The following is a 23,109-nucleotide window of genomic DNA, read 5'->3' on the forward strand; positions in this document are numbered from 1 at the left end:
TTCAATCTTCCAATATGCCAGCCACATTGAACATTTCTGTTTCTCTGTAAAGAGAGTGCTCTCAACACAAGGTCTTCCCTTCCATATTTCTACTGCACCAAGGGTGTTTACCAAAGTAATGGTGGTAGTTGCTGTGCACCCAAGAGAGGGGGGCTGCACATGTTTCAACACATCGATGGCTGCCGAGAGGTCCTGGATCTATTTCTCGGGTTGGGACTCCTGGTAAATTGGGAGTCAACTATAACACCAACAGCAAACATTTCTGGGGGCACATCTGAACAGTAATTATATTGATCCCTTGCTTTCATTTTCTTTTATTTAACAGTGTTACATGAAGTGATAGAATGAAAAACATAAAACATTCTGTCCTACCATTCAGTTGGTAGCAGCATGTGCAAATGACACATGTCAGAGGTCGATGTATTAAATAAATAAGATATTCTACTATATATTTAAATACAGTTGAGATATTTAATACTTTTTATGTGATATCTTAAAATCAATTACATCTTCATTTCATTTTGAGATATCTGTAGATCATTTTACGATATCTCAAAACAACTTACTGTGCATTCAGCCAGAGATATATTAAAACTTCCTGTGCATTCAGAGATCTCAAAACAACTTCTTATACCTGTAATTCATTGAGATGTCTCAAAAATTACTTCTTCATTTTAAGACATATAATTTATTCCGAGATATGAAAAATCAATTGTGTCCTTCTAAACAGTGTCACACAGGTGGACAATGATATGATAGTACAGGTTAAAAGTCCGACAGAAAAAAAAGGAGAACAAGTGAAGACTTCTAAAAAGCATTTAATTACCATCATAATATTATTTAGTTATGTACAGAAGATGCTAAGCAGCGTCTTTAAACAGAGTACAATATACCTGTCAAAGTAAGTGCATCAGACAGTAGAGCTGGTCTCTCTGGCTTGGTGCTGATCACAAGTTGACAGTTTTTGCTGGCTTGGTCTCTCCCAGTTCTGCTTCCAGCCAGCGGTATCTGCGATGACGGCGTAGTACTTCAATAGCTTTCTGTTCCACTGAAGTTGGAACGATTCCAAGATCCTCTAACCCGGGCAGGGATGGGTACTTCATATCTGTGATATGGAACTGGAAGAAGAAGAAGAACCACCACCACAACCACCATGTATGTCAGTAACAAATATTAATACAAAATAAGATCCATCGTAAGAAAAGATTACCACATTTGGTTATTTGTTACCCCAAATTTAAATAATTTGTTTAATTAAAATTACTACTTTCAATCTCATTCTTTGGCCGGATTAATGTGGTTGGGATGAACCTGCTTCCTAGATTTAGTTATCTGTTTCAAACTCTTCCCTGGTATTTACTCCAATCTTTTTTTAAACATAAAAGTAGTTTTATTTCAAAATATATTTGAACAGAAAACCAAGAATTACATTCCCAACACTGCTTAAAGCTAAACAGAGGGCTGGTGTTGCCCTGCCCAGTCTCCAGTTGTACTATTGGTCAGCTCAAGTCAGACACATGACTAGTTGGCTCCTTGATCATGATTCACTCTGGACTAATATGGAGTCCTTGGCTTGTCACCCAAGGCCTTTAAAGACTCTGCCATTTATTGCCAACTACAACTCGCTGGCCTAGGATATTTGAGTTATACAGAACTCGTTTAGTGTGGCAAGACGACCATCTTAACATGTCTGTTTTGTCTCATTGCTGTCAACCTCGATTTCCCATCACAAATTTATAACATTGGTCTTTTGGGCTGGGCCTCCTGGGGTATTGACATTTTTAGATATCTAAACATTTAATTCTACTTACTCTTTAGCCTTCACATTACAATAGGTTTATATTGTCTTGCACAGTAAGAACACCAAACAACACTATTGTTTTCGTACATACCCTCTCCACTTTGTCACGAGTTGTCCATGGCTCAAAGGGATTCATCTCAAAAAACCTGGCAGCCAAACTGTGAAGTTAAATAATGCACAGTTAAGGGCACAAAACATAAGCCTCTGCACCACTGGACAGTAGCAATTAATATAGACATTGACACTGGATAAAGACACATTTGAACTTTTATTGTTATTACACAGGGCTGGTACTGTATGGATGCTAAACCATTGTAATTAAAATGTATTTAAATGTTTCTGTACAACTTTCTAAAAATGAGTCAACCATGCAGCTTATCTAGCGGATGCAGAGTGCTACATTTTGGTAGTGGCACTGTTCTTTTCAATTTTTAAAAGGTTGTTTTTCTGTATTATCCCCCGCCCGATTTATAATAAACTGAACGATTCCCAACATAAATGTAAGAATGCATAAGTGGCACACATATTGTTTGTTTATTTAGCAGACGCCTTTATCCAAGGCGACTTACAGAGACTAGGGTGTGTTAACTATGCATCAGCTGCAGAGTCACTTACAACTACATCTCACCCGAAAGACAGAGCACAAGGAGGTTAAGTGACTTGCTCAGGGTCACACAATGAGTCAGTGGCTAAGGTGGGATTTGAACCGGGGACCTCCTGGTTATAAGCCCTTTTCTTTAACTTATAAGCCCTTTTCTTTAACCACTGGACCACACAGCCTCCTTGTCTATGCACAGACATAGACAAGCGGCTTATTATTTAGTATTCCCAGAATCTGATACTGTCAAAAAAAAAATTTAAACCCAGGAATTGATCAAACTGCTATGCAATGGTTGTCTTATTTTCACCCCTGTAATGTCCTTACGAATTTATCACAATTACATACACTACCTGTAAAAATCTAAGTGTGGGATAGGGAATAAGATACAGCGACATTATAAATAAAGAGCTTTTTGTAACTTTTTATTCTCTTAACACTTTAATGTTTTGAGAGTTCCGACTGTATACTCACTGATACAAAGGTCGTGGCAATGGATATGGAACAAAAGGCCTGTGGGCAACAGCATAAAGGTACTCCACCAGGTCATGCAGGAGATAACGGTTGGGTCTGTGAGATAAAAAATACAAATCCTAAGTCACTCACAACTGAAACATTCACTGATGGTTTCTGGTTTATTTAAGTCAACTTTATCCCATTTCTTCACTTAAGTAACAGAAGCTGGCACATAGTAGAATATCAGGGCTGTATACAACATACTGTATTACTTGAGTTACTTCCTACCTGTAAATAACAAAAAGTGAAATCTCTGACACTCACTTCCATTGAGATTCTGAAATTCTGTTATTTTAACATACCCGACGAGAGCATAGGTTTTTCCATTGGAGTCTGGGTCCTTTATTGCATTGACAATGGCCTTGGCTACATCCACCACCTGTAAAATAGAAACAATCAACAATTTTAAAAGACCTTATTTTAGAAAACAAAAGGTATAGAAATGTCAGAGGAGAAGAGAACATACATAAACCGGCTGTTTCACGGTCTTCTTTCCCATAGCAATCAGTGGTACGGCTCTTCCAAACCAACGCATATCTGTTGAGAGAATAGGACTTTAGTAGACTTGACATCAGATTTGATCAGTGTTTTCAGAAGGCTGAATGGAACATTTTAATTCCAGTGGCATCCTGCTTTTTTTCATAAAGCGCCATGATCTAAATAATGCTTATGAAAGGTAAGGGTGGCCAAATACATGGCAGTTTGTAATGTAGGCTAATATCCACTCGGGCCCAACCAACACCATCAAATTCACTTGGTGGTGGTGTTGCATATATTCTGTTTGTCTGGCTCACTGGAATCTGAACTGAAGAACTTTTGTCTTGAATTAATCTCAGACTAAATATATTTTATATTGCATATTCATTCTTGTATGAATTATGACTTAGGTTTAGGATAAAGGTTAATTACCACTCACTTGCAAAATGATTGAAGAATCGGTCCTCTCTTCCATATATTTCTGAGGGTTTCATTATAATGGCATCAGGAAATTCTTCTCTCACAGCCTCCTCTCCGACTGCCTATGGAAACATTATTATGCAACAGCAGCTCAAACACTGATTCTATCTTAATATTGTATTTATTTCCCCCATACAGCACAAAGGATTGGAAAGCAGAGTTATGGCATCACACTACAACATGAATGAAACTGTATTTCTGGTCTATGTTAAGTATTTCAAGACCATTTCTTAGTCTACAGAGAAAAAAATACAATACTAAAAGCATTAAATTAAAGGCACAGAATGGCTACATCTAAAGGGGTAGTGAAAGACGGAGTGGACTACATTCAGTTAGGGCTTACCTTGGTCCTCAGATATTTGGAAGAACTGCGAATGTCAGCATTAAGATGGGACATGTGGATGAATTTTTCAATACCAGCTTCTTTTGCAGCCCGTGCAATTTCCTTTGGGATGTTAACATGAGTGTCCTCAAAGCGATAGTTACTGAAAAACAGAAAGATTTCCCTGTAACTTGCATACACACACACATACACATACACACACACACACACACACACACACATCCATAGTAACTGTAGTTGCTCCCGGCAAGTTTAGTAATTGAGTAAAAGTACTGCGACTCTATAAAAGTACTTTATGGGAAGACTACACCTACAACTATCTGAATTGTCTGAGCGACATTCAACTTATGTTTCTGAACAGATACAGATAGTGACACTAACTTGCAAAACACAATCTTAAAGAGACTGTTTAGATGTCTGAGCTCAATATGGCAATCCTTTTAGGTCAGAGGCCAAGGTCATGATCACCAACATATTTAACACAGGAAAATAGTTTACTTTCACCTTACCTCGTCTCCCACTCTCTTCCAACAAGATTAATGACAACATTGGAGTGAGCCAGAGCTCGGCTGATCGAGTCCTTGTCTCTTGCATTCCAATCCTATTGCAACATGTAATGGAAGTTTTCAAACACCCTTGAACCTAAGTATGGTAAGGGTTATTCTTCCCTTGTCCCTTATTCCAGCCTGCGTGTTGACTCAATGAGGAGACGCTGTAGTTCAATCAAAGACCTTTATTTTGAGTTTGCAAACTGGCGCGCTCAACAAAGTAACACAGACTCTGTTAGCAATAGGCAGAGACGCACACCAAGCTAATTTTAAATGCAGCTTATATAGTTTTCTGAAACATCATACAAGAAGGAAATTAAACAGTGTAACCATATAAGGATTGGTTTTAAGGCTTAAAGGAAGTAAAGGCCATTTAGGGCCGCAGTCACAAGAAAATTGATTCCATTTCTTAGAATCAGAAAAAACAGTCATAAGACAAATGCACGCTAGACACGACAGCTAAAATTAGTTTACTGGTTGCTCCTTGTTACCCACAAAGGTTGTTTACTTTAGATTCTCATTGGTTCGTCTGAATAGAGAGGTTAATAATAAGTCTCTGATTGGTTGTTGCTACTCCTGCCGGTGGGGGCAGTTCAGGCAGACTTTCTAGAAGCTTCTCAACAGTTACATGTGGCGCTGTGCCAAAAGGAAACTTATGTCTGTCATACCTCTAAAAGTATATAAAATATAAAAGAGAAATAAACATGCACAAACTACCCTTTCTATCTTATTTCAGTTCCCAGTATCCTAGAGATACCGGGCAGGGCTAGTTCTTACCCTCATTGTTCCATCTATAAGCTCTTTGTACTGTTAATGCTGTGTCTAGCTTTATTGAGTTATTTAATGCCATTTAGGCAATACCTTATAAGAAAATAATCCACTACATTCCCTCATTTGGTACCGTGCCAACCCGGTACCATAACTAATCATGATATTCTATCATACCTAAACTCAACCCCTCTTCCTCTTTACCTTCAGTGACGAGGAGGGGCATGGTCAAATGTTTAGTGGTGCTAATAGCCCCGTATGCGGGAACACAATACTTCATTGGCTAGCCCTGTAAGTAATCTCTTTTGTTTCTTAAGCACATATTTCAAATAACAGAATAATAAAATAGCAATAGATAAAACCAATAATGAAATAAGCGAGGACCCCTGTCCCACCACATTCCACTAGTCAGCCCAGTCCACTCCAGCACTTTCTCTAGCTAATCCACATAAGATACCCCACCCATGTGATCAGGCATCTGCTAATATCAGTTGACCAACGTTGCCCGCCAGCGACGCCTGCACTCTACTAACTCTCGAGTGAACGTCCATAAGCTGCTTGTTAATGTGTGCCAATGCCACCAGCATACCTGTATGATTGATTGTCTTCATCCATTCTTCAGCATCTTTGTTAATGCCTGTGATGTTAATAGGTGGAGTGGGGTGCATGCTCAGGTGTCCCACAGTCACAACACCCTGCGGGTGAAAACACACAGCCGGCGACATGAGGCTTACCTGGCCGCTACTTCCCACCCTCATGCTTGAGGTGATTGCACACCATGTTCCATTTCTCATCTGAGTATATCTTTCGTACCCTAGCTTTGGTGTACCGTTGCTTTCATCAATTGCATTGACAGGTTAGTGCTGTTAGCACGGTCACACAGAACAGCATCACCAAATTCAATACACTCAGTGGCTTTGAAGTACAGGGTGGCATTTTTGAGCACGCTGATCAACCCATGTTATTTGTGGGACTATAACCCGTGTTCCAATTACTACCCCTAGACTACTATCCCAGTACTGTGGTGGACCCGACCGGTGGTATGTGGCACTATTAAAATAAAACAAATATCTTCATCACATCGTTCAGTACATATCAGTATCCGGTCATATCCCACGCAACACCTGTTCTCTCCAAGCTGTCAAATTTACATCTTCAATTATTGTGTCAACCGTCTTTCACCAGTCATTTGTTCAGCCATGGCCAATCTCTGAATGGCATCACCTGTTTTCAGAAACCGGCCATGGTTTTCATTGTCCTGCTGTATACTATCTATGGAATTGAGGCTTGAATTCACAGCCCCGAACCACCCAGCAATGTCGTCAATCTGACCCCTCCTTTGACGGCCACCTGCGTTATGTTGGTATGTATCCAATTCACGATTAAAAGTTTTATTCAATATTTTAGCTAATAGGCTAAACTCACCACACCTTTTGGTGTAATGTCGATATCTTCAATGTTCATTTTTACCAACGTTTGCAACCAGGTTGCTCCCATCACAAATGGTTTTGCCTCTCCCACAGCTATCAACCTGTCTGGGGAAAGGGCATTAGTGGGGGACATTGAGTGGAGTGGAACTGTGGCTTCATTCCTCCCATACACCATGTATTTTCACAAGTACCATCACACACACTGTGTGCACATTAACACATGTCCAATTGCTTGTTGTATTAGTTTGTTCCTGTTGTCACTGTTTGGCACAGTTTTCTCGTCCAGAGACAGTCCACCTCCAATGACGCATAACTGCTTACAGTTCGGTTGCATATTGACTCATACTGGACCCCTCTTACTGTTAGTCGCCATATCGCAAGTAGAACATTGTTCAAACTGTGCTGGAGTCATTGCATTGTTCTGGCTTATCAAACGCACAGGTTGCCGCGTTCCCTCTATGTTACTCTCGAAGGAAAGTGGTCTTTGTCGTTGTCTAAGGATTCACGTGCAATTCTCCCAGGGGGCCCCCAAAGCTTGTCTCTCTGCACACGCCTCGTTCCACGCCCAGAAGTGTGGAATCCTCTCCGACTCTGGAATGACATAATACCTGGAACACAAATCATGTTACTGTCCGTTGCTGCTCCCGCTGTCTGTGGAAAGAGATATACCGTTAGTTTCGGGGTATTCAGTGTCAGCAAATTCAAACTGAGATGTATCCACGCGGTGGTACCGTTTGGTCTGTGTCCAACGTACTCACTTAACCCCATGTGGGAGCTTCACTGCTACCCTAGTTTGTGTCACCATCAGCACTATGTATTAACCAAACCGTTAACATCTCTTTTCTCTTCTTGTGTCTATTTTGTGTGTCTATAATAGACTGCTGTTTCTGTGCAAGAATGACAAAATATATCTACTGACACAGCTGCTGTTTTGTGGTTAACAGGAAACCGCACTGCTTCCTTAGCCAGTTTCAGCCTCCTCGTTGCTTTTGTGCTTTCGCTTTAGTTGACTGTGTGGGTTGTCCAGTTCTTTTACTTGGTCCTACAACGAAACAATCACCTATGCCTGAGATTACCACAATTGTCACATTTAGGCTCCTGCCCCTGTTTGCAATCTGACCTTTGTGTCCCATTTTACCACAGTTCTGACATGCTCCATCAAATTGTGCCCCACTTATATATATATATATATATTTTTTTTTTTTTTTTTTTTTTTTTTTTTTTACTACTACACATGGTTACTACACATGGTCTACTACCCCTACTACCCCTACTTTGGACACATGGTCAAGACCGTGTGCCCACTTACACATCATGGGGTACCAGGCGCGTGGCAAAATGGGTTTACCGTTTGGCCCCAACCAAAACCCAGACTCGGTTTGGCCCCCTCTGCGTAAACTGTCATTTCCTTTTCCCCATTTTGCTTCTCACGCACTCTTACTGGTAATGCAACTTTATTTATACTGCAACACCTCTCAACCACACAACTTTTAGGAATGCCTATCTTGTTTCTATGTTTTAACTTTCTGTAACATAACCTCTTGTCTTTTTGTACTTTGCCTTTTTCTTGTTAGTTACAGGTTGTGATATTTTTAGTATCGCTTCAATTCTGTTTTTGCACAGGGACTTCCCCTCGGCTGACAACTGGCGGCCTAGACAAGTTACTTCCCCATTTACAATCGGTACATCTATCAGTCTTGCTTGTTTACAACGTGATACATATACATATATATTGTCTTTAACCTACTCACACTTTTACATTACCTTTGAGCCATACCCCTTCTCCTCACATCCACACACACACACACAACCAGACCCGGGTCACTCAATCACATCTCACAAGGAATTCCAGTTACACAACAATGCCACAATCGGCAAAACACTAGACCTTACATGTCCGTCTACCAGGACTTAATTTACCCTCTGTCAAGTCTCAAGTCCTGGTCCAGCAAACACACACAAGTTTTTTAAATGCTTAGTCGAAGTACAAACTCAACTGTTAGCGACTGGATCCACTAAATATTGGGGATGGTAATTAAACATACTCATCCTCCTTGGACAGTCAATAACAGACAAGTCAGCGCGACAATTAATTGCAAATTGTTTATTATGTTAAATCTGTAGTGGGGTCTTTTGGAAGGACTCAGCGTGACAGCCCGTAACACTAATCTTATAAACTTTAATACGCAGCGCAAAGAAAGTCAGTAAGTGTATTCAAAATACAATTCTGACATTCATATTTAAAACAACGTGTGCACATGGACAAACAAACAGAGAGAAACAAACACAAAGGAACAAACTATTAGTTCAATTAACTTTCCCTAACGAAAATCATAGAAAAGGAACAAATTACTGATTCAATCAACTTCTGCGCTTTATGTTCGGGGGTCACTGTAGGAGGCATAGAGACACGTAAACATGAAATAGACAGACAGACAAATAATGCGCATATTACATAATAAGGATCCTTGACTATACTTTTAGTGTACCTTTGTTTCTGCTTTGTCACATTTTACAATACTTACTCAAACCTTCCGCAATCTGCTTCAGCCATCTGCTACGCATTCTGTTGTCCAGCATTCTCTCCTCCTATGACCATATTTGCCGCACCCGTAGCATCTTCCTCTAAATCCTCTCACCTCAAGTCCCAACTCAGTTTCCAACTCTTCTATCATTTTTTTTTCCATCCCTTTGGTTTTTTCTTTAATTCCATTAGGTTGATCTTTAGTTTTTTTCTTTTATCTCGTTTCGTTTTTTTGTTTTGATTTCTTTTGACACTGTACTTCATATATTTTACATGACGAATACCAATCACTTTTCTGGGCCATTTTATTAACCACTTTCTATAACAATAAACTAGGGTTTAAATTTCTTCCTTTCTAACAGTCTGTCAGACTAGGCAAGTCTACAGCATTACTTATTTGTTTCACCTACTTCCTACTTTTCTTATAGCAGCTCAGTGGTTTTGCAACAGGAAACAAAGTAACAGCGCGTATAGCAGATCAAGCGAGAGAGAAGGGGAGAAAGAGAGAAAGAGAGAGAGACAAATGTCAGACAACCAGTAATACTTGGTTATCTATTTTACATTAATCCTTAACCTATCATTCAACCAACGATCGTTTTTTTTTGCGAAAGACGGTTCAATAACCTTTTTATAACCTAGGTGATTTCAGACAATACACAATACAGTCATTCATAACCCCTAAGGTCCTGGAAACAGGACTTCAATCCTGCCTAACGCGGATCTAACGATGAAACCAGGACACACCATTGACATAAACTTCCGAATCCTTACCACCGTAACCTGACGGGACAATAACACATTCGCACTAAGATAACAATATATAAAATTCAGACAATACAGACATGATACCCAACGGAGGACCTTCCTTCAAAGTTTCGAGGGACCTTCTCTACTTGACCCAGTAGATATCCAGATATCAATAGACCCACTAGATATCTATCTATCAACAGAGGACCGTCCCTTTACAAAAGACCAAATCCGGTCAAACATCTACGCCCCAAATCTAAAATCTGCAGGCGGAGGCATAATTCACCCATAGCGTTGCCTTGTCGGTCACGTCAACATGTACACAGTCAGACCCAGAGGTGACGAGGCGCCATTCGCATAGTCGCGATCAAATACGTTCCGGTTCGCCGAACACATGATTGGTCCCGTTCCCTTGTTAACGCCGGACATTGAGGTCCCCATTGGTGGATTATCCTCATAAATTTAAGGTCTACTCACCGCAGTCAATCGCAGGCTGATTCGGAGTCCCTTATCGACCTCGACTGGGAATTGATCCTTGGATTTCTCCTCGGTACCTTCCCTTCAATTTGGGTCGAGTTTGGGACCCTGCTCGCAGCGCCAAATTGTAATGGAAGTTTTCAAACACCCTTGAACCTAAGTATGGTAAGGGTTATTCTTCCCTTGTCCCTTATTCCAGCCTGCGTGTTGACTCAATGAGGAGACGCTGTAGTTCAATCAAAGACCTTTATTTTGAGTTTGCAAACTGGCGCGCTCAACAAAGTAACACAGACTCTGTTAGCAATAGGCAGAGACGCACACCAAGCTAATTTTAAATGCAGCTTATATAGTTTTCTGAAACATCATACAAGAAGGAAATTAAACAGTGTAACCATATAAGGATTGGTTTTAAGGCTTAAAGGAAGTAAAGGCCATTTAGGGCCGCAGTCACAAGAAAATTGATTCCATTTCTTAGAATCAGAAAAAACAGTCATAAGACAAATGCACGCTAGACACGACAGCTAAAATTAGTTTACTGGTTGCTCCTTGTTACCCACAAAGGTTGTTTACTTTAGATTCTCATTGGTTCGTCTGAATAGAGAGGTTAATAATAAGTCTCTGATTGGTTGTTGCTACTCCTGCCGGTGGGGGCAGTTCAGGCAGACTTTCTAGAAGCTTCTCAACAGTTACATGTGGCGCTGTGCCAAAAGGAAACTTATGTCTGTCATACCTCTAAAAGTATATAAAATATAAAAGAGAAATAAACATGCACAAACTACCCTTTCTATCTTATTTCAGTTCCCAGTATCCTAGAGATACCGGGCAGGGCTAGTTCTTACCCTCATTGTTCCATCTATAAGCTCTTTGTACTGTTAATGCTGTGTCTAGCTTTATTGAGTTATTTAATGCCATTTAGGCAATACCTTATAAGAAAATAATCCACTACAAACAATACAAAAATGTACCTCTAAAGCAAACTCCTTCGAAATATCTTTTTAACTTCATAAAATCAGGACCATGAGAGATTAGATGTTGTGGGGTATGTGGATGCTAAGTATACACTTTATATTTAAGATTACCTTTAATATTGTTTAAAAAAATAACATCACTGTTATTTAAAATGAATGCATTTGCAACTACCTGAATGTGTGTTGTACCTCAGGACTAAGATAAATTATATATCTCAATAGACTTATCCTGGTGAGCGAATAAAACAGAATAAAATCATCCTACAAGAATAGCTGTGTGGAAGTTATATAGGCATCAAAACATAGTCCATCTCCAGTACGGCTCAATCAATGACCAACTGTCTAATAAAAGTTATCACCTGCAACTTCTTTGTGCCTTTCAGCTAGATAAAACCATTATTTGAAAAAAAAGGTTTTATTACCAAGAAAATGATCTGTCCAAGATCGCCCATAGGTCTGAGGTACATGACATCATACTGATCACAGCGATGAGGGATCACAACCTGAGAGCCTATACGTCCTGAAATTTACAAACTGTTTATTGCTTAAATAAAACACAAACTGTCATGTATGTCAAAAACAAATTACAGGTGCCAGTATCATGGAAAGTTATGTTTTATCATGTTTTCTATTAAAGCTTGTGACTCATAGTGAACGACTTGTTGAATAGATTTGAAAATGTATATAGACCTTAGGAAAGAAACACACACAATTGCAGGGTATTTTGACGAAGTATTTGGGCTCAGTTAGCGAGGTGAGGTCCAGAAACACTCTATTAATTAAGATTAAATACATGTAATTTAATCCCAGTATACCTATGCTAGTCCCAAACACATAACACCACCCAGAATAAGAAATCCACCCATCCAGTTTGCACTGTTAAACAACCTACCAAGCCGATTAACCACGTATCTGCCAAGGAACCCAGTGGCTCCAAACACTGTTGCGGCTATCCCACTAAAGGAAGAGCGCCCCCCTTTTCCACGAGGGGTAACTGCACTGTGGATCTTTCTCTGTTGGATGACAACAGAAATTGCTGGTGTAACTGACGGGGGCTCTGCACCTGAAAAATGTAAAATAACAGAATGTATATGTGAACAAGTCTGTTTAATACAGCACGTGTAAACATTCTTCCAAATACACTATTTACAAATCATTCCGTGTCTGGAATCTACTCACTAGAGCCAAGTACAATTCATACAGTTACGTTTACAACACCATTGTCATTTACAATAAATACGTGCATTATGCAATCAGCATTATGTAAACTAGTTCACATACTATTTGTGAACGGTTGTTTGGTATAGACATCCGCTTTATTTATTTCTTGTAGGTCACACAACGGACAGGGGGTCACATTAGCTGGCTAGCCTGGTCTTGTTGTTTAAAGACTGGTAGCATTCCCGAGTCAAGCACAGCCCCTAATTTACAACTGCACCCCTCGCCCGTGTGGTTCCCTGGTACAGCTCGGACTCACTTACAGGAAAGCCTGGGAACGACATTCATAGGACGGCACCGAAGAACCACCGCCGCCATCTTTCTCCCCGTCTGTCCTACAATCCGCTGTGAACTACGGTGGCCACGCAGAGACAAAAGCAAAACAGTCCCGAAAGCGCAAGCGAGGTGTCAAGAAGAATGACGGCTGGCTGTGTAACTCAAGCACGATTCACCAGTAATGTAGGACTAGGGGTATGAAATATACAGTGATATATATTTATAGACGGACAACGTCTATATCTTTATCTGACATAGTATGTCACACAAGGGTTAAAGTGAAGAGTGCGTTAGATTTTGCCCAGGAGATTATGTCACACTGAAATTAATGCTGAAGTTTCCAGCTGAAATGGTTTACTATGAGATATTAGCAGTAGCAATAGCTAATTATACAGTAATAACAATAACAAGTTACAATAATTACAGCGATAGTATTTTTTGGTGTATGGGGGTACTGAAAATAAACAACATGCATACTATGGTACAAAGTAGAAAAAAACAAATTGAGATTTTAATCAAACTAGAAATACTAAAAGAAACTTCAATGTCTTAAAAAATTTCAATGTCTGCTTGAGGTTTTGTATGAAACGTGGCTGTGAAACGTCAACAACCAATTAAACAGAATACACGAGACAAACCAAATTAGAAATGTCCCAGCTGGTAAAGAGAAAAAAAAAAAAAAAAATCTCTCTGATCGCCCACGTGCCCGGCCAGATGCTCTTGTAAATCTATAGGTAGGTAGATACATAGGATTTCCATGTATAACCAACCTGTGATCGTCATAATTAAAAACAATTCACACGAAGAATAACATTGCAGAAATTCCAGTGTAGGGTATTAACGCAGAACTGTACAGTTAAGGTACTGTAGTCATCGCACACATTTAGATTTTTAATGTGCGGGAGTGAAAACAAAATGGCTTTTCACAAATATAATAATATAGCCATGATTATGAATAGTAGCGGCCATGGGTAGCAGTTCTTACACATTCTTTAGGGTAATGCACATACATACGTTTTGAGGAATGCATGTGTGATGTATTACATTAGGTTAATATGTATTATCAAAATTAAATGTATCATTTATTAAAGGCCAATGCCAGCGAACAGTGTTTCTGATTTGAGCCTTTGTGGTGTTTGCGGAAACTGTACCATGCCGTCTTGGGCCAACATGATTTGGAATCACAATAAAAGTGAATGGCTAGAGATTCAACTTGAATGCATTATTTGTGAAAAACAAACGATTTTGTATTATGTGATAATTATATGGCCTTTTATTAAAGAAATACAGCTAGAATGTTAAGATAAAATAAAAACTAAAAAAATGGTTACAGATCTGAAATACATGGTTGATCTGTATGGGAAAGATTTAAGAAGATAAAGTTCTAAAGACCTTGATCTGTAAAAAAAAAATAAAAAAAAATCTGTTTGGATTTTTTTTTAACAGATTTTTTTTCTTTCTTATGTAATGCATTCTATGGCAAATACCCTGTATTGAAATAAACGTTTACAATTCACTATTTGTACATCTTATAAAGCAACAATTAAATACCACTGTATATTTATTTTAGTTTGCATGTTCTAATACTTCAAGGCACAAACTATCATCAAAATATTTTCATTAAAGAACAATAATATAATACATCTGTACATTTATTACTATTGCCAAGTAACTTTTTCTTTTTTCATTTAAAAAAGAAAGTAAAATGTTACCTTCAAAGGAGCGATGACTAATATTTTAAAATCTAATTTCCTACCTCTTATGAGCTGTAGCATCACTATCACTGCTCAGAATGGTGGGACCTTTTTTACCCATTTGAAATTATAAGAAACAAAGTCAAGTAGACAGATGTTTAGGCCGATGCGATCACCAGTGTTATTTTGGGGATTTGTTAGTTATAATGTTTCTCTACTTAGCAATCAGGCCTCATAACTTCATTGTACATAATCCTGACTTCATTGTAGAAAAGGAGGAAATCACCGTAAAACATGTTTTTAAGCTACGCCTGCAGCTGTGTGTATTATACTTTCACTGTACACATAATACACACAACTGCACAGTGCATATCACATCTCATTTCATACCACTACATAAATAAATAAATAAATAAATAAATAAATAAATAAATAAATAGATCGATTCTAACCCATAGAAACTGGCATTATAGTTTTGGCCCAGCCACTTGTTGCTTCAAATATTGCTCATTCATAATGACGAAGAACTCTTGATTTGTTGAAAAATTCCGCAATAATTTCAAATAAATGTCTTAATGTACAACTCTAAAAAAAAATGATAAAGCAGCTGTCTATAGAAAAGCCCTTAGTCCTTCTCAGCCTGCAGTTATTTCATATGGGCTTGGGTCTGTGTCCGGTTCTGAGAGCCGGGGTGTTGTCTGTGCTCCACTGGCTTGGGTTTGAGGGTGATTTTGATGGGTTTCTCTGTTTTGTGTTTGGCCGTGTCCTCCCACACCTCCTCCTCTGCAGAGGCTCCGATCGGTCGCAGTCTCTCCAAGGTTTCTTCCACATTTCCAGAAACTTCAGCTCGGTCACAACTCTTTTCATACCCCTTGTCAGCTAGGGAAAAACAGAAACCAAAAAATATACATTGTGACCAAAAAGGATTCAGACAATAATCAAAGTTTCCATCATTTTCCATTCACTACAGTTAAAAAGCAACAAGTTCATTCTCCCAAGCTGTAGCCTGCTACATTTCGCGTTTTAAAGTTATTACAGTTAAGAAGATATGTAAAAAAAAAAAAAAAAACTTAAGGCACACTGATCAAGACAAACTACAGCTGCAACTGAATATTGGGGTCGATTTGATAGTATAAGGGATAGTGTAAGAATGGTGTTGCTTCTCTATAGTAGCTGTATACTTTTTATAGTTTTCTATGCTTTAAACTTTTTTTAAAGGGGAAATGTACCTGTTTTGCTGTTTGTAGTCTTCTTGCAGCTTTGTTCCATGTTGCTGTCTATGACAGGGATGCCCTCGATGCACTTCCTCACAGAGCGTGTTTTGGGGCGGGTCTTGTGTAACCGTGCCTCCTGGATCCACTCGTGCTGCATGGCCTCATCCGGAGTCATGCGCTGTGCAGGATCCCACCTCCAAGCAACACAGCAAAGGAACCAATGAGTCCGGACAGAAATATACTTCCATTTGAATTTTGTCTGTGGTAAAGGTGCCTCTTTTGTCTATATGAAGGCTCACATTATTTATGTGCAAATTAGAATAAAACCAAACAGATCCAGGCTACAAAGTTTTAAAATAAATGCCCAATAATTGGCATTAGAAACCTAGAATAATCTCTTTTGTTCCAATCAATTGATTTTAAATATCTTAAATTCCAACAGCATATATCTTAATTTTTGAGAGGCTTCTGAGTTTGCAAACGCAACAAAAAAGAAGTTAAAGAAAACTCTCTAACTCCATTTGAGGGTGCAGGGCGAGGAAACCAGTTGCATAAACAGATTCTGGACGCAAACTCTGTACTTTGCGTTTTCCAACCCAGTGCTGTAACACAGCCAGGGCTGCTTGTATTGCCTTAAGTAGAATACAGTATCTCCATTACACCATAGCCCTCAACTCTGCTTGCTCCAGTAATGTAATGTATCAAATGGTGGACAGACAAGTAATGTAACCTGGGACTCACATTCACCTGCTACACTTACATTAGACAGCCTCTTAGGAAATCCAGAAATAGAGCATCATTGGTTTTCAGTACACTGGCAAGATCCTTTGAATTGGGACATCTTTTTTTCCCCTTACTGTTTGTAAAATTTCGAGGCGATCCCTTGGAATCTACATTAAACATACATGTACTGTTTTAACATTTCTTATTTGCTCATTGTTCTGACTATACTGTAATGATTATTACAGTAATATGTTGTGCTTTAAATCTTACATGGAGTCGGTAAGGGTATTCTCAAACAGTTGAGAATTTTAGCATGATATATTTAGCATTATATATTTGGAATACTAAGAAGAAAAATATATGTGGAAGTTAACATGGTGAATCAGGGGTCATTGTGCATTAAAATGTAAAAATATAACATAAAAAATGATATAACCTAATAACTGATTAATATGTAGATGTTTATAAATATAAATAGGTTATTTGATATTAACTAAGGATTAACAAAAAAGAAACATCATCTGTAAATATGATAATAAACGATAGTGCCCCTTGAAATTACAGTAAGCGTGACCTTTTTTCAGTAGCACTACTACTTACCAAAAAATAACCGTTTCCTAGACGCTGTCTGTATAAACTCAGTGGGTGGCAGTCCTAACACCTGAAATACATCACCACAGTTTAAGCATAGATCTCATCAGAAACTATTTGAAACACTAACTCCTATTCACCAGGACTTAAACTATAATAATGTTGTATTATCGAGCACTGGAAATGACAGAGATACAGATAATATACATCACAGCTTATTACAGTTTTACATATATATTAAGACCTGTTTATTCAATTACGATGAAACTTGCATAGAACATTTACCACAGGTTAATTAGAGTATCTCAATCTGAAGGTATATGTAGGGGCTGCCTGTCTGTCAATCCATTTTTCACACTAAATCAATAAATATGCTGCAATGAGAGATAATCAAAAATAACAGCCCTGCATTCAAATCAAATCATAAATGCTCAGATGGGGTTAGGGGGTGAGATCCACCTGGTATTTTGATCCTACCTCCATGATGCAAGCCATCTGCTCCACCTCGTTCTCCCCTGGAAAGAGAGGGCTGCCTGTGTAAAGCTCAGCCAGAATGCATCCCAGGCTCCACATGTCGATCGCCATGCTGTACGTGTGGCCCAGGATCACTTCTGGAGAGCGATAGAATCTGCTCTGGATGTAGGTGTACACTGCATCCACAGGAGCAAAGGAAAAGGGAAATGCCTCTACCAGTGGCTTTGCATCGTGGGGGCCCATAGTTACAGAGCTTTGACAAATGTGTTTTTTTTTCAAATTGTTTACCTGCACATCTTTAATTGACTTTGAAAGAAAAAAAAAAAAAAAAAAAAAAAATCCTGTTCATTTTACAAGCTAGAGCCAAACAACTAAGTAATATCATTCAAAGTCTCTTAAGCTGTTTGTTTCTCACTTTGTATCATTAATGTGGAATGTATCTCCTTTAAAAAAATAGGAGATACATATAAAAGTAAAAAAAAAAAAAACGCTTTGAAAATATGCCACAAATTTTATTTTTGTCATGCTGGTAGCATGTTATAGGAAGCGCCCAGGAGCTGTTAATGTCATCGTGTTCATCGCAGAGTTACTGTATAAGGGGAACAACCAACTTCAGCACCTGAAACCTATTCTTTTAGTTAAAAGAAACTTCACTTACTGTACAAAGCTGTTACTCACCTCTTTGTTGCTCATAGCAGCTTGATCCAAAGTCAACCACTTTGATAGTCCCTTGCCCTTTATGGGCTAGCAGAATATTCTCCTGTTAAAGATGAAACACTATGTTAAAAACAACATTGGAATCACTGATCAGCTAAAAGACAGTCTAACTAGGTTTTTCTGCTCAAAACCAATAGTTGTTAGTCTTACTACGGTATATCTCTGACAGCAATTGACAAGTTTCTTTGAAAATCTTTGTCCTTCATTTGCATCTTCTGGTTTTGTCAGCAGGTAAACAAAGCTAAACTTCATTTACTTCACCAGTTACCCGAACTTAAAGTACAGTGAATTGGTACAAAAGTAGAGTGTAATTCCGCTGCAATCAATGAAACTAGGATTCCTCACAGGTTTAAGGTCACAGTGGATGATGTTTTCTCTGTGGAGCATCTGCAAGCACTTCAGTAGCGAACAGGCAAAGCGGCGAAGGAGCTGCAGGCTAAATCCTTGGAAGTTGTTCTTCTTAATGAGTTCGTACAGGTTCAGTCTGTGAAGGAAGCTAGATGTTAGTAAATTATCTTTTATTGTAAGTATCAAGAATCATTGCAAATTAGCTTATGGCTGTTATGGATAATAAAGTTTTTTTTAAAAAAATGTTTTATTTATAATGATGTATGTAAATTAATAAATAAACAACAAAATAAATTACAAATACTAGAGAATGATATAAATTGGCACCGTTCATAAGTTCACAGGGCAAAGACATTGCTCCCTTCTTGTATATACATACACATTATAAAGGATGTCGTGCATTTTGTATTCCTTCCATAGCCTCAAAACAATGTACAATGAAACTTGGCAGGTAGAGTCAGCAACTGGTGGGCAACAAGATCAAAAGGCTTCCGTCGTAGAGATAACATTAAAACAGCAAAAAAGGCTGCATTTATACAGGCAACACTTGGAAGAGGTAGCATCCTTCAAATCCGTTATGAGTGGAAATTCATAATCACCTTGTATTACAGATATATTAAATGTTTTTTTTTTAAATGAGTGTGAGTTAAAAGCTCTTTCTAAATTATCTTCAATGGCAGTGAAATGGTTATGTACCGAGGGCTCTAGGTCAAATGGAATGGGTCCACAGTGGTAACACTTACATATACAAACTGGTACCATGGCACTGCCTATTACAATATGCTACTGTATCAGGACCTCTGTGAATTATTTGTTCTCAATCCACGATGATGCCTATCCTGGCAAAGCTGTAGTCTGTTAATGTCTCTGCAAGGGTAACTTCACTGGTATTTTTTCCAGGTTTTCTGTATGATGACATGCCAGATGCTCAAGAACATTTAAAGAAGTGATAACTACCCATTCCTTTTTTTTACGTCCATTTATTTGCAAAAAGCAGCATTACAACTGGTGTGTGTTTGAAGATCTTTTGGTTGTACCCTTTAATTCAGGATTGTTAGGAATAACAAAATGTATTTTATAGCATTGGTTCATTACCCCCTTTAACTTTCTGCTGCAGTATCCCTCTGTGGGAATAGTACCTCAGATGAACTCACTGGAAGGTTGTGCACTTCTGAACTAGAAGTGATGTTCTAACAGACCCAGCTCTCATTGAGATGAGGATGACTTATGATGCCCAGAGGAATGCACAAGTGCTGAGGCCAGCAGCAGATGTTTTTCATGTTTGTATCATCAAGATTCCCAGAACATCATCACTGGCCTCTCACTGGCTGGCTGGACACCCTTGTGAGAGAATACTGCACTGGAAACTATGAATAGAATTTGAAGTGAACAGTGGAGGTATTTAAATGTACCTGAAGGCATGGAAACAGTATTTTGGTGCTTATTCTTTACTGCTTGATATCATTTGGTTCCAAAGCTCAGGAGGTGTTCTCGTGTTAAGCCTACTTACCTGTCTGTTTTTTCACTATCTATTTATATGGGTTCAAAAATCAATTCACAAAAAGTCACCACAGGATTTGCCAAAAAATCACTGGGTATTAGAAGGGATAGCCTTTGTCAAACAGTGGGTTAAGCATTTTTTGTAGATTGAGAATTTATGTTCAGCATTGTCTGGGTTCCCCTAACTGCACCAGCATGATAAATCCAGCAGAGGGCGGCATAAGATCACATGTTAAGCTTTTTTTGTCCTTATTCTTCCACGGTGATGCTTAAATAGCTTTTTTTTTTTTTTTTTTTTTAAATGTTTTACATTTATTTCAGTTTTTGTAAGGCTTAACAAGCAGTTGCTTTTATATTAAAACATTGTGAGCTGTCCTTGGTTTTGTATTATAATGTCCACCCATATTATATATACAGGTAGTGAACAAAAAAATGGAAACACCTGGGTAAATGAGGGACACCAAGTATATTGAAAGCAAGGGCTTCCACACAGGTGTGGCTCATGCGTTAATTAAACAAATAACATCCCAGCATGCTTAGGGTCATGTATAAAAAAGCTGGACAGGCCTGGTTGCCTATAATTATGGCTAGCATGGCTGCAAGAGGAGACCTCAGTGACTTTGAAAGAGGGGTGATTGTTGGGGTACGTTTGGCAGGAGCTTCAGTGACCAAGACAGCTCAACTTGCTGATGTTTCACGAGCAACGGTGTCTAAGGTGATGTCGGCATGGAACTCTGAGGGAAGGACATCATCAGCAAAGGGCAACAGTGGACGGAAGCGCATACTCCAGGATCGTGATATCCGTGCATTAATTCGAAGTGCAAGGCAAAACAGGCGAGCAACTGCAGATGAATTGACTGCAAATTTCAACCTGGGGGCGTGAGCAGCCAGTTTCATCAAAAACGGTCTGCCAAAAACTCCACAGAGCGGGATACCATAGTGGCCCAATGCCCTATTAAGTGGCTTTACATTGGTGTTTCCATTTTTTTGTTCACTACCTGTATTTCAGCCATCAAAATATTGTTTTGTCTATGTGTGTATATCTTTAGTGTTTCCTTTCGACACAGCTGCTAGGAGAAGCCGTTTTCAATGCATTCACTGTGTGTAGCATTTTCAGATTATCAGTGCAGTAACAATCACGGCAGAGGCAGTGAGCTCACAACTGTGGGCAAAGATATAAAGCAGTTTTAAAACTGTTCAGATTATTTTTTTGGCTTACTTAACAGCCTAGAAAGGTTCCACACATTTTGAAATGCATTTAATCTCTTAAAAAACAAGAAACATCATTTAAATAACTCACAAGTTCAATCTTTGTGAATTAGGCCCATTCTTTTAATATCTAAAGTAGAACACTGCCAGTACTCCAGCAAGTTGATGTTGGTGAACTATGTGTGGCCTGTGAGTGGCTAGTACTGAGAGAAATTACAGAACCTTGTATTTGCTATTTCAAAGACACTTGAAGTATATATTTTTTATGACAATCTTGACTGTTTACCAACCTTTGATAACCATAAAAACTTTAATAGGTCTGTACAAACTGGAGAATGTGCTGTTACAAAAATCTGGTTTACACTGGTCCATTCAAGATCAGTGACGTAAGTCTGAACAGCCATCCTTTATTTACATTACAGCATCAAGTGTAATGGTTATACTGCAGCATGTAACTGGAATCTTCACACCCCTAGGAAGCCAAGGAAAGAGATACGGCCCTAATTAAGGTATTAACTAAGGTATTCAGTAACTGTAATGAAATACTTTGCTGCAATATACCCTGTTGTATAAAAGTCAACCAGGTTCCTGGAGGTACAACAGTAGAGGCCCTTGCTTGTTAATGCTGATAGCAATCTCAGTGCAGGACATTCCCGATCAACTGAAAGGAACCCTCAGTGGACATCACAATCTGATTGGTCTGCTCACACACAATTTGATTCCAAGCCTTCCAAAACCAAAAAAAATTGCATTTCTTAGGAGCTGTGAGTAATGGTATACTGATGTTTCCCACACTTAATATCACTTTCTCTGCTGCCCTTAGCGCTGTGCAGCTACATTGTACAGGTATAAAACAACTCTTAAAGTTAAGAAACCTCATTAGAAATAAAATGCTGAACTAAAACAATAATACTGGAGTTGTCTGTTTGTATGTACCTTATATTGGGATTTCTCAAAAACAAAATTGAAAAATTGTTTCTAGGTATCAATTAAGCTCCAACGTTATAGCTGCAAGTAGACCATGTGACCTACCGCACAGGAAGTTACTGGGTACAGTGCCAGGAAGCTGCCGTAGCATTACCTTGTTAGTGGGGCTTGCGAAGCAAGAGTCCCCACTTTAAATCTTCTTCTTCTTCTTCTTCTTCTTTGGCACGCTACTCCTCTTACACCGTTTAAGCTAGAAACGCCGTTCAAACTTTAAAACGTGTAGACCGGTCTGGAATAGTGTGCTTGTATACAACTTTTTGATATATTTTATACTTTTTAAACTATTAAGCTTTTTGTCCTTTTTTTGTCCATCATTCACTTTAATGGGACTTTTTCAACATTCTAAAGCTCCCCATTGTTTAAAAACTCCCAGACTGCCAGCATTCTATTTACTGTAAATGATGTAACTTTTGACACAAATCAGCTACTTTGACCACTTTCCCAACAAGACAAAAAGTTAGAACATATGGAATCTTCCTCT

General features: G+C 38.7%; 2 protein-coding genes across 3 annotated transcripts in view; both read right to left on the reverse strand.

Annotated features, from left to right (window-relative positions):
* Window positions 1–802: 802 nt before the first annotated feature.
* On the reverse strand, window positions 803–13,336 carry LOC117419506 (NADH dehydrogenase [ubiquinone] 1 alpha subcomplex subunit 9, mitochondrial-like). Its single transcript, XM_058985669.1, has 11 exons — window positions 13,159–13,336; window positions 12,570–12,740; window positions 12,100–12,197; window positions 4,725–4,816; window positions 4,216–4,357; window positions 3,832–3,934; window positions 3,382–3,452; window positions 3,218–3,294; window positions 2,874–2,969; window positions 1,893–1,959; window positions 803–1,118 (listed from the first exon to the last, which is right to left on the reverse strand). The coding sequence occupies exons 1-11, from the start codon at window positions 13,211–13,213 to the stop codon at window positions 948–950; spliced, it is 1,143 nt and encodes a 380-aa protein (XP_058841652.1). The 5' UTR covers window positions 13,214–13,336; the 3' UTR covers window positions 803–947.
* Window positions 13,337–13,454: 118 nt separating this feature from the next.
* LOC117419603 (dual specificity tyrosine-phosphorylation-regulated kinase 4-like) overlaps window positions 13,455–23,109 on the reverse strand; it is a 40,381-nt gene continuing 30,726 nt past the window's right edge. For both annotated transcript variants that reach the window (XM_034032502.3, XM_034032504.3), the window contains 7 exons: window positions 18,930–19,068; window positions 18,546–18,627; window positions 17,871–18,043; window positions 17,403–17,463; window positions 16,840–16,969; window positions 16,095–16,273; window positions 13,455–15,744 (listed from right to left, as the gene is read on the reverse strand). In XM_034032502.3, the coding sequence (XP_033888393.3) occupies window positions 15,512–15,744; window positions 16,095–16,273; window positions 16,840–16,969; window positions 17,403–17,463; window positions 17,871–18,043; window positions 18,546–18,627; window positions 18,930–19,068 (997 nt within the window). In that variant the 3' untranslated portion in view covers window positions 13,455–15,511. The remainder of the gene's footprint in view (window positions 15,745–16,094; window positions 16,274–16,839; window positions 16,970–17,402; window positions 17,464–17,870; window positions 18,044–18,545; window positions 18,628–18,929; window positions 19,069–23,109) is intronic.

The sequence above is a fragment of the Acipenser ruthenus genome, chromosome 14 (genome assembly GCF_902713425.1).
Source record: "Acipenser ruthenus chromosome 14, fAciRut3.2 maternal haplotype, whole genome shotgun sequence".
NCBI classification, from domain to species: Eukaryota; Metazoa; Chordata; class Actinopteri; order Acipenseriformes; family Acipenseridae; genus Acipenser; species Acipenser ruthenus.

Excerpts from the sequence above, each read along its gene's own strand:
- LOC117419506 (XM_058985669.1), bottom strand. The coding sequence starts at position 13,213 with ATGGCGGCGGTGGTTCTTCGGTGCCGTCCTATGAATGTCGTTCCCAGG. Across the intron at positions 4,817-12,099 it reads TTGGACAGATCATTTTCTTG|GATTGGAATGCAAGAGACAA; the intron begins GTAATAAAACCT and ends ATGTTGCAATAG. Across the intron at positions 1,119-1,892 it reads CTCGTGACAAAGTGGAGAGG|TTCCATATCACAGATATGAA; the intron begins GTATGTACGAAA and ends TTCTTCTTCCAG.